Raw genomic sequence first — 12002 nt, forward strand, 5'->3', positions numbered from 1 at the left:
TGGACACAACTGAGTGACTAACACACAATCCTCAAATTAATATGGAATTGCATGGGGCCCAGAAAAGATAAAACAAGGTTGAAAAAGAAAAGCCAAGTTGGCGGTCTCATCCTACCAAATTTCAAAGCTTACTACAGAGTCATAGTAATCAAAATAATGTGGTCCTGGCATAAAGATACACAAACCAATGAAATACAATAGAGAACCCAGAAATAAACCCTGGTCCAAATGGTCAAATGATTTTTGACAAGGGTATGATGACCATTCAATGGGGAAAGGACAGTCCTTTCAACAAATGGTGCTGGGAAAACTGGATATTCATGTATGAAAGAATTAAGATGAACCTTTACTTCACACATCCTATACAAAAATTAATTGAAAATGGACCAAAGTCCTAAACTTAAGAACTACAACACTTTTTTTCTTTTCTATATTCTTAGTTTATTTTTTAGATTGGATATGTGAGTAATAACATACAGTGTTTGTCTTTCTCTGACTTATTTTACTAAGGATAATTCTTTCAAGGTCCATCCATGTAAAACTACAACACTCTTAGATGAAAACATGGAGGAAAGCTTCATGATATTGAATTCAGCAAAGATTTCTTGGATATGACATCAAATGCACAGGCAACAAAACAAAAAATAGATGAATTGGGCTTCATCAAAATTAAAAACTTAAAGTGCACAGGATGGGAGAAGATAGTTGCAAATCCTATATCTGATAGGCAATTAATATCCAGAATATATTAAAAAATCTTCTGCAACTTAGCAAAAAGCAACGAACTCAAATCAAAAATGAGGAAAGGATTAGAATAGATATTTTCCAAAGAATATATAGAGATAGCCACTAAGCACACAAAAGATGCTCAACATCACTAATCATTAGGGAAATGTAAATCAAGGCCACAGTGATCATGGAGTTTCAGTGGAACTATATTTTGGCCATTAAAAATTGGTATTATATTGGACTATACATTGAGAAATCAATCAAAATAGAAAAAAAATGTACTTCAAAAAAAAAAAAAAAAGAAACACAATGAGACACCACTTCCCACACATTAGGATGGCTACAAAAAATAGAAACAAACAAACAAAACCCAAACTAGAAATAATGTGTTGATGAAAATGTGGAGAAATTAGAACCCTTGTGCACTGTTGGTGGAAATTGAAAATGCTGTAGCTGCTGTGAAAAACAGTATGGTGGTTCCTTAAAAAGTTAAAAATAGAATTACCACATGATTCAGCAATTTCACTTCTGGGTATACACACAACAGAAGTGAAAGCAGGGACTTGAGCAGATATTTGTACACCCGTGCTCTTAGCCAAATGGCGGGGACAACCTGTGTCTAACAACAGTGAGCAAATAAAGCAAATGTGGCACATCCATACAATGAAGTATCTTAAAGTCTTAAAAAGTAAGGAAATTCTGACACATGCTACACCATGGATAAACTTTGAGGACATTCTGCTCAGTGAAATAAGCATCACAAAAGGATAAATAATGTATGATGCCACATATTGAGGTCCCTAGAGCAATCAAATTCATAAAGACAGAAAGTAGAATGGTAGTTACCAGGGGCTCGAGGTAAGAGGTATTGGGGAGTTAGGGTCAGAATTTCAGTTTGGAAGGATGAGGATAGTTGTAGAGATGGATAAACTTGATGGCTGCACAATATTGTAAGTATACTTAATGCAACAGAGTTGTACACCGAAAAATGGTTAAAATGGTAAATTTTATGTTATGTACATTACCACAACGGAAAATCCTGCACCTGCCTGTAGTACATTTTGTTGAGTAGTAGGTGAATGAATAAACACATACTGGAAGATGCTGCTTTTCCACTGGGTAATAAGGTGACTGAAGCATGTTGTGTCCTCAGATGCTTTCTGCAGAGTATGCAGAACTGCAGTCGTGCTTCACCAGAGCGCCAGGGTGGAGGGGCAGTGCGTGGGCCATGCAGTTTGGCAGCCCACCCCCTCACCCCTACAGTATGCCAGGGGAGAGTGGTGAGGTCTCGGACGCTTGCACAGACTCACGGGTGATGTGCCACGAGGAATGGGGCAAACTGGGGGGAATGGGTGTTGAGCCAAGGGGCAGACCACATGGAGGGCCACTGATCTTAGGGTGGAAGAGTACCAAGGCCACCCCCCATTTTTTTCTAGGTCCTTCCATGTATGTTCCCTTTGTTTTCCTTCCCCGACTCACCACTTCTAGGCCTCTGCTTTCAGGTCACCTCAGAAGCTCTCCAACTCTGCCCAGCCCTGACCCTGTGCCAGATTCCATAGGGCGCTATGGTGCCCACTACATGTGTTGCCGTCTCCCTTAACAACCATATGAGCGTCACGACACTTGGGGCTGCTACGTGCTCTGTGGCTACAACACTGCTCGGGACACAGCAGGTGTTCAATGTATGTTGACATCAATATATTTGGAAATAAATGACAGAGAGGGAGGACACAAAGATAAGGCAGGCTTTCTGACAGAGGATAAGAGATAAGTCATAGGGAGAAAGTCTCTTCCAAAGAGAGGAAGAGTCAGGGACCCATATTGAGACATTTTAGTCTGTAATTGGCAGGCAGCCTTGGATGTGCTTTGAATAATAGGAAAGTATCTCAAAAGACACTTCCAGATACAAGAGGTCATGGATGTAGACAGGGGAGTCCTGGAGGGCAGGGGGTGGAGATGGGTGGGGTGGGGTGGCCAGAGTCACCCCAGAGGTCTGCAGTGAATGACCTGGGGTGGAGGACGGGCTCCCATGCCTACAGCATGTGTTCGGGGTACCCTTGGAGGCGACCAAGGGGTGGCAGTGTAGGCTCAGGCCCTGGCGAAGTCTGGGTTCCTGGCTTGCTCCTTCCTCTCACTAGTCAGCTGACTTTCTCCATTCAACTGCTCTGAGCTTCAGTTTTCACTTTCAGAAAATGGCATCAATACTCTACCACAACTATTAGTCGCTCAGTCGTGTCTGACTCTTTGCAACCCCATGGAATGTAGCCCACCAGGCTCCTCTGTCCGTGGGATTTTCCAGGCAAGCATATGGGAGTGGGTTGCCATTTTCTCCTCCAGGGGATCTTCCCAATCCAAGGATCAAACCCCTGTCTCCTGCGTTGCAGGCAGATTCGTTACCACCTGGGCCACCAGGGAAGCCGTGTACCTCTCTACAACACCTGTTTATATACCTATCTCTAAAGTGGCAGCAGTAACACCTAAGGTGTCAATGTGAGTGCTGAGTTTGTAATAATCACTACCCAGGGGATATGCTAAGTGCTTTACAAGCAGCTGGGTGAGTTCTGGTCCATGTCTGAAGAACTAAACACAGTGCACTGTACCTGGTAAGCATTTGATAAATGCTGGGTACCTATTATCATTATTTGTAAAGTAGGAAATGGAAGTGTCAGAGGTGAGGACTGCCTACAGCCAGGATGGCTTCCCCTGGACCACAGTCCAGTTGGTCTCCAGAAGTTTCTGGCTCCAACAGATGACAAGTGGAGGGATGGGGATATTGCTGGTTTAAGTGCTTCAGTACTGCCATGAAAAGTGGAAAGTAGTGAAACTCTTCATCCCTCAGTCGTGTCTGACTCTTTGTGACCCCATGGACTGTAGCCCACCAGGCTCCTCTGTCCATGGGATTCTCCAGGCAACAGTGCTAGAGTGGGTAGCCATTCCCCTCTCCAGGGCATCTTCCTGACCCAGGAATTAAACCTAGGTCTCCTGCATTGCAGGCAGATTCTTTACCATTTGAACCACCAGGGAAGCCCATTCAGTACTGACACCGGAGAAGGTAACTCAGCCATGCCCAGGCCAGGCTCTTTGGGCCTCCTCGCAGACTTTGATCTACAGGCTGAGCACTGTTTACTTGCACCAATTCACATCAGGGTGTTAATTGTGGACCATGCTTAATAGTTACTCCCTTTCCAGGGCCATCCAGGCCGTCATCAGAAGGATCAGAAGGAAGGATTCTGGAAGGGAGGATAACAGCTGGAATTCAGATAGGAAGGTAGTCCAGATCCTGGGCAGCTCACCAATGTCTAAGAGTATGTGTGTGTGTGGGGGGGTGGCGTGGGGGCGCGGGGCGTGGGGGTGGGGTGGAGATAATTCCTTCCTCCTCACTTCCCCTTTCTCCAGCTTCTTTTCCCCGCTGTCACCTAGTCCCTCCCAACTAAGGCCCAGCTCTGGGCATTGCTCAGGTTGCAGTTGAGGGGTCACCTGTAGAGGGAAGGTGGGCAACAATGTGAAGGCAGATTTTGACTCAACAGGAGAGAGGGCTTCAACTGAGCTGCCTACAAGTGGAGCAAGTGACCCTTAGGAGCTGTAGGCCTTGGTTGGGTACCTGTCAGGGATGCTTCTGTGAGGTGAGCTGGACCAGGTTTCCTGCCCAAAATCTGGAATTCTGTGCTTGTGGCGGCCAGCATCTCCTAACACCATACAGGGAAGATGGGGAAAACCAAGAGAGTGAGGCAGCACAGACAGGTTCCTTACTTTGAATCAGGAGCTAGCTCTGCTCTAGCATCCTGAAATGATCTCAGATGCCCAAAGTATGCAGCAGCTGGGTAGCAGGCAGGGGAGAGTCTGCTGTAGAATGCCTTGGGAAAAGATTCCTCAGAGACAGGGCCTGAACCCCTCACCCCCCACAGACCCTGACATCATAGGTGAGGTGGGATGACCACTAGCCCAGAGCAACACGGCAGCCCTCTCCTCCTATATCCTTGTTGCCCGTCCTCCTATATCCTTGTTGCCACGCGCAGAACTCAGCAGTTTGGGACACAGACAGGAGGCCTGGGGCCTACTGTCCTTCCTGCACCTTAGGTCTCCCAGGCCTGGGAGCTCCCACCAGGCTCCTGGGCAGCTCAAATTCCAGGTAACCTCTTCCTCTTCACAGAGCTGACCCGTGCCGGCGTGCTTCTGGAACCTTTGAACTATGTCCTCCTCTGCGGGCTCAGCATCAAGGGAAGTCCACAGATCTTGTGAAGGAGGGAGGGCAGTCCCCAGCCAGGAATAAGGGAGAAAGGGAAGTTGTATTCCAGCCAGAAACTCAGTTGAGAAGGCAGGAGGGAGGAGGGAACAGGAGGAACAACCCCCAAGCTGCCCCCCTGCTCTGCTGCTCATCAGAAGAAACTTAAGAGTCAAGTAGTAGCTCCTCTGCCTTCTTAACCAGGAAGGACGTTTTCCTTCTCCTCCTCTAGGGTCTCACCCCACACTCAGGGGTCTCCCAGATCTGCCTTCGTATCCCCGTTCCACCTTCTAACCCGGGAATCCCCTGACCCACCTTCTTCCAGGTGACGGTCTTCCAGCTCCCCTTCTCCCCTTCAGGGGTCTCCTTGCCCACTTTCTCCCTTGGCAGGGTCTCCCCAGCCCACCATCTCTCCCTGCAGGTCCCCCGACCCACCTTCTCCTGGCAGGGTCTTCTGGTCCCTCTTCTCCCCCAGCACGGTTCCCCCGCACCACTTTCTCCCCCGGCAGAGTGGTACCCCGGCCCGCCTTCCCCGCGGTCCCCGGCCCGCCTTCCCGCGGCGGGAGCGGCGGCCCTGGCTGGCGGGCGGAGGCGGCGCCACCCGGGGCGCTGACGTAGAGGCCGCTCGGCGGCCGGGGGTCCCTTCGGTGGGGCCGCGGCTCCCCGCCCGCCGCCCCCGCGCGTCCATTCCCTTTTGTGTCCCGCGCGCGGCCCGCTCCCCGCGCACACTCGCGCCCTGCGCCCCGCGGGCCGGCGGGCGGCTCCCGGCGCGGCCCTGCACCGCGCGCCCCGCTTTGTGTGGACGCGCCGGCCGGGTGCGCGCGGGCTGTCGTGCGCCCCCGGCCCCGTCCCCGGCCCCGGCTCCGGCCCCGGCCCCGGCCCCGGCCCCCGCCCGGCCCGGCCCGCCTGGCCCGACCCGGGAGCGCAGCGCGGGCCGAGGGGCGGGCGGGCGGCGCGCGAACATGGCGACGGTGCCCGTGTACTGCGTCTGCCGGCTCCCCTACGACGTTACCCGCTTCATGATCGAGTGCGACGCCTGCAAGGACTGGTTCCACGGCAGGTGAGCGCGCAGCCGCCCGGCCCCGGCCCCGGCCCCGGCCCCGATCCCCGGCCCCCGGGCCCCCGGCCCCCCGGCCCCGGCCCGGTCCGGTGAGCGCCCTGCAGGCCCCCGCCCGCCGCCTCCCGCCGGCCGCGCGCCCTTTTGTGCCCGGGGCGGGGGCCGGGGGCCGGGGCCGGGCGGGCGCCCCTCACCGCCGCCGCGCACAAAGCGGGTCCGCGGGGGGCGGCGGGCGGGGGCCGGCCCGGGAAGTTGGGGCGCCGAGCAGGCCGGACCGCCTGACAGCGGGCCCGCGGAGGCCGGGCTCCCGAGGCCCAGGCCCGGCGCCTCCCCCGCGAAGTTGCAGGAACTTTCCCCGCGCGGGCCCGGGAGACGCGCGAGTGGCGGGCTCGGACGCCGGCGGGGCTGGGACGGACGTGGGGCCCGGCCAGGTGGCGGCGGCGCGCCCACCGTCCGCCGCAGCCCGGAGCTCCGGCAGCTTGTCCGGGAGGCAGGGACCCTTGCCCAGCCCCAGCGGGGCTCCTGGACTCGGCCGGCCTGCACCTCCCCGGCAGGAGTGTGGGTGACAGAATGGTGGGTCTGTGTGGGTGTTGTGGCTTTGCCGCCTCCTCTTTGGCCGTCACGTTTCCCGTTCCCCTCCTCTGTGTTCCAGACACAGGCCCACCCTGCTTTTGACTTGACCTTCTGCTCTCAGAGGAAGATGGGGTGGGGGGAGGTGAAGCTTGGCCTTTGCCCGTGACCATGACCTGGCCCTGTGCCGAGTTTTCAAAAGCCAGAGGCCCCTTCCCACCCAGAAGTAAGTGGCGGAGGAGGAAGAGGAGGTGATCCTGGTGCCCAAACTGCTCCAACAGGTTCTCCAGTGTTTGGGCCTCAGCGGAACCGCCAGAGGCTGGCCAGGGTAGTGTGCCCTCCTAGGCTCCAGTCTTAGACCCAGCCAGAGCAGGGCTGGGGGCAAGAGACTGCGTGTGTGCTGGTAGGTGGTCCCTCAACTTCCAGAGAGGCGAGTCCCATCCCCCCGCCCCCACCCCGGTTTTAACTGTGGATGGGCGAGTGGCCCTTAAAGGTAGGTTGTGTTATCTACTTCTGACAGTTTGCATGTGTGGGGACTAGGCAGCCAGATGTGACAGGGCTTGCTGAGGTTGGTCAGTGCCAAGCCTGAGTCCCAGCTCAGTGCCCGTGACAGGGACTCCAGTGAGGAGGGGTGAGACTCCACAGGATAGAAGCTCCCACTGAAATTGGGGGGCTCCTGGGCTGCCTTCCCAGGACTCTGGAGACCCTGCAGAGCCGTGGAGGCTGGAGTCTGAGCACTGGGCTCTGCCCAGAACAGTGCTGCTATGCACACCCACCAGTTGGCATCCTCTGAGCTCATGTCTGGATCAAGGGTGAGAGCTGCCATATGATCGTTCATGGCTCCTCGGGTCCAGAGATGCTGAGAAGCTGGCCTGGAGTGCCCTGAAAGTGGTGGGACCTCTCCCTCCTCCCCCGTCCCTACCCAGGGCCTGCACGCCTGCCCAAGGTGCCCAGGCTGGAGGAGTGTGAGGGCCTGGGAGGACCCTTGCCTGGCTTCCCTCCTTTGAGTTGGGCAGGCAAAAGCCAGTTCTGAGCTGGACTTTGAGAAGGGGCGTAGTGAGTGGGAGGAGCGGAGGGGGTATGAGAGCAAGCCGGGGAAAGGGGCTGAGGGCTGGCCTGAGGGGATGGTGGCATTTAGTGGATTGGCTTAGGTGGAGACAGGGAGAAAGATGCGCCCTGACACCTCAGGGGATGTTTTGGGGAAGTCTTATCTCTTTATTTCTTATTTCTCATGTGACATCTTTGATTTAATCTGATATACACACAGATCATTTGATCAGCACAGATTCATTTCCACCTATGTGGGGTCACCCTACGGTCTGAAAGGGGCTGTGCTTCCCTCGTGCCATGGGGCACATCTTCTCTGTGTAATCAAGGGTCGCTTACAGAAGTGAGTGAACCCTGAGGGGCCAGAACACCTCCTGTAGGCCTTAGTCTCCTGAGTGGCATGAGGGAGGTGCTGGGATGGGAGAACACTGGGTCAGAGTTTGGGACCATTGTTGGCGAGGCTGGGCAAGACTATATGCAGCCCTCACACCCCTGGGCAAACCTCCCACCTCTCTTGTCATGACCCTTCTCCCCTGTGACAGAAAGGTGTGTGACATGATCCACAATGTTTCCAAATCTCCAGATATTCCTGGATGGATGACCCGCTACTCTTTGCAGATCCATGTACCATCTGTACTGTTGTTCACTTCATATCCAACATCTCAACTCACTTTCTCAAAGTTTGAATACTTTGTAACTTTTTATCTTCAGAGAATTTGAAGAGTTACAAAAAAAGGTACAATTTCCCTATACCCCACACCCTGCCTCCCCTGAAGTTAACATCTTATCAAATTATGTTGCAAGCATAGAAACAGGCAGAAACACTGGGGCCACACTGCTAACCAAACTTCAGGCCTTGGGCAGATTTATTTAGTTCCAGGACCCCACGTTGCATTTCACTCTGGTGTCTCCTTACTCTCCTGAATCTTTCTGTTCCAAGGAAACTTCGTATCATTCCCTGAAATAGAACATTAGTATAACTTGCTGTAGACAGTACTTGTAAAAATAAACATAACTATGAAAGTAACAGGCTCCCTCTTGTTCCACCTGTGACCCTTCACATCCCTACAATGAACCCCACTTTGGATGGATTGGAAGGGAGTCTTTGAAATTACTTTCACTCCCAGTGGCTGTAGGACTCTAGCAGCAGTGCTGGCTGAGATCATGGTTGGGGCAGTCTCCTTCTATAGGGCAAGAACCTGCTCCCAGGATGTGTTCACCATGGCAGGAAGCCTGGAGAACCCTGACTACCCCTTCTGGCATTCTCTGTGGCGGTCTTTCTGCTGGACTGAGTTGGTACTTGGGCAGCCAGGAAGGCAGGAGCTCGTGTTCCACCCTGTCTTGACCATGACTGGCCACTCCTGGGGCTAGGATAACTTGTCAACCCAATCTGGCTTCCTTGCACTCACTGCAGTGTCACCTGGAAATTGACTTTGACTAGGAAGGGATGGATTTTGTGACTGGGTGTCCTCAGAGCTGTCTTATGTGTCTGAGCAGATATGGCACTGCTCAGGCATTGGGAACCTTCCTCCTCAATTAGGATGTCACAAAGCCACTTAGGCCAAGCAATGGGGGGCTTCTCATGCTCTGCCTCCTGACAGACCCTGTGTGTCCCTCCATCCCTGCCTTTGGTCAGTCGTCTGACTGTAGACCAATAGCTCTAGGGAGTGACCTGGGCATCTTACCTTCTTACCATCTTGATGTGAAGCATCTCTGTGGAATATGGAAATGATTCTGTTGAAATATCAGAGATCCTGAAGCTTCCTGACCCTCTTTAAGCTCCTGTTGTGTTGAGTTTGAAGAGTTTGGGGAAGCATAATCAGTAAAGTTGATTTTAAAGAGTTTGAAAGCTGAGGTGCTGTGCCAGTCCTTTAGAGGCGGAAGTTCCATTTATTCCTCAGCAAGTACTTTGGGGTGCATGTTCTGTGTGGGGTGCAGTGCAAGTTTTGTGGTTTCCTGGGGTAACAAGGCAGATCCCCTTGCCCCTTACAGTTTTTCTTCTGTGGGAGTCAAACTTGTAGGCTGGGAGTTCCATCCCAGCCTGGGGACTGTTTCAGAGCCAGAGGGAGCACTGCAGGGGCAGGGAGGCTGCATCCGGGACAGCCCGCAGGTGTGGCTGGAGACGGGAACCCCTCTGGGGCGCTGAGCAGAGCAGTAGGAGGGGACTGAGGACTTGACAGGGCCCCTCTGGATGCTGTGCGCGCAGCTGGGGCAGAGGACAGGAACAGGAGTCCCTGCCCAGGTGAGAGGTGACAGGCAGGACCTGGGGGTGAGGACTGGGGTGGGGGAAGGGGTTGAATTCTACAAGTACTCAAAGGTGGGCTGGCAAGACTTGCCTGATGTAGATCCCCTCTGATTCCTGTGTGTTTGTCCTGCCCTCTGGACTGCACGTGCCCTCCTCGCCAGGGTCCTGTCTCTGTGCCCATCCTCCCCAGGACTGGTTGGCCTCTGTGGGCTTTTGCCATGTCTTTCACCAGCTTTCAGCTTTTTAGGGCAGATCCTCTTCCTGGGTCCTTGGCCCTCGTGGCTGCTCAGTACCATAGAGTGGAATGGTGGCTAGCTCTGTTGGCCAGCGAACTATGTGCACTTGGAGAGAAAGAAGGGCCTGCCAGGGCTCAGGCCTCAGTGTTGCGATCTGGGAGAGCAGAGCTGACAATTAAATCTTCCAATGTGAGATCCCTTAATACAGTGGGAAGTGCTCTTCACGTGGCGACCGAGTTGTGGCATGTTTGACGTGGTTGGGAATAATGATTTGTCATTTGAAAATGAAGAATTCTCACTGAATGAGCTTAAGAAGTTCCAGAAGAGGTTGGGGGAATGTCCTGCCAAATTATAGAGGGCAGAACAGATATCCCCTGTCCATCGATCCTTTCCAAATGAGATGAATCTCAAAGGAAGCTACATGGAGCTCATGGTAATCACCAGAATGTTTGCTTTTATTGAAAATATTGGCCTGGAAGCATGCTTGATGTGAGCCTCTGCACTGCAGCCTACATTTGTTTGGGGCCTCTTGGGCTTAGGTGCGGCTGCAGATGGCCTGAGTTCGGGCAAAGTTTGGGATACTTGAAGTGGACCCTGCCCCTCTCAGGTACCATCTGTGGGTCCATCCCCTCACCTCTGTGGTCATGGCACTTGGCCATGTGGAGGGCCTTTTCCCAAAATAATGAGAAGTTTTGCTGTTGGGAGGGAGTGTTGGCCAGAAAATGTTCCACAACAAAGTATGCTAGAAGAATCTAACTGCTAAGATTCTGGTGTGGGTAAAGCAAAGCTGTCAGTTGACTTCTAAGTGACTGATGTGACTAGTACCACTGCAGGGCTCACACTCTGTCTGGCTTTTATGGTGTCAGGATTAGTTCCCAGTCATCCTTTTTTATTGGATGGTGGTGGGCCGGAATGGCCACCTTGGCCTCCCACTTATAGTAGAGGGAGAGGGCCCTTGTCTCCTCACCCACAGCTGGTGTATGCATCTTTGCCAGGGGTGGGGGCAGAAGTGACATTTGGCATATTCTGGCTCAAGTGTGTTGAAAACTCCATACCTGCCCATGGTTTTGAAAATGCAATGTGGGTAGAGACCTCTTTTCAGCAGAAAGGCCACATCCAGTGGCAGGTAGTGAAGCTGGGCTCTCTGCTCCCTTGGTGTCTTAGGTGTCCCCAGCATCCCCTTGGCCCCCCACTTCGAGCTGCATCTCCATCTCTGCACCTTGCCTCCACATCTCACTCCAGCTCCATCCCCTACTCTCTGTCTCAGTTCTCAGCTTTTGGGCTCGGTGGTGAGGCTAACGGCACTCTTTGGAATGGATCTTGGCCCTGTGCTTTAGAACACAGGGTCTCTTCACTTCCTCCCAAAGTGTTGGGTCATCTGTGGAATTACGTAGTTAGAATTCCAGCCGGTGACTGCCTTTGCCTCTCAGCATAAGAACTGAAGGTCCTTGTGGTGTTTGTCCAGGCAAACGGAGAAACGAGCCTCTCATCCTTTTTTAAAAAATTAGGGTGAAATTCACATGCTGTGAAATTAACCGTTTTATAGTGCACAGTTAATAGCATTTAATACATTGAGGATATTTCACAGCTGTCACCTCTGTCTAGGTTGTGAACATTTTTATCACCTCAAAAGAAAACCCATTCGACAACTTCCCCATTCCTCCTCCCATCAGTCCTGGACAACCACCCATCTGTTTTCTGTCCCTGTGGATTTATCTATTCTGGACATTTCGTATAAATGGAATCATACTGTATGTATCCCTCTGTGTCTGTCTTCTTTCACTTAGCATAATGTATTTTTAGGATCATCCACATTGTGGTGTGTATCAGAACTTCGTTGATTTTTTATGGCTGAATAATACTCCAGTGTAAGGATATACCAGAGTTTGTATATAC

General features: G+C 52.6%; 1 protein-coding gene across 3 annotated transcripts in view; it reads left to right on the forward strand.

The window, feature by feature from the left end:
• The first annotated feature begins 5548 nt into the window (after positions 1-5548).
• The window catches only part of PHF2 (PHD finger protein 2), an 81948-nt gene continuing 75494 nt past the window's right edge, over positions 5549-12002 (forward strand). Inside the window, exon 1 of one of the 3 annotated variants that reach the window (XM_065946799.1) lies at positions 5549-6011. In XM_065946799.1, the coding sequence (XP_065802871.1) occupies positions 5914-6011 (98 nt within the window). In that variant the 5' untranslated portion in view covers positions 5549-5913. The remainder of the gene's footprint in view (positions 6012-12002) is intronic. The other 2 variants (XM_065946798.1, XM_065946797.1) reach the window with 2 other exon arrangements.

The sequence above is a fragment of the Muntiacus reevesi genome, chromosome 10 (genome assembly GCF_963930625.1).
Source record: "Muntiacus reevesi chromosome 10, mMunRee1.1, whole genome shotgun sequence".
Classification (NCBI taxonomy): Eukaryota; Metazoa; Chordata; class Mammalia; order Artiodactyla; family Cervidae; genus Muntiacus; species Muntiacus reevesi.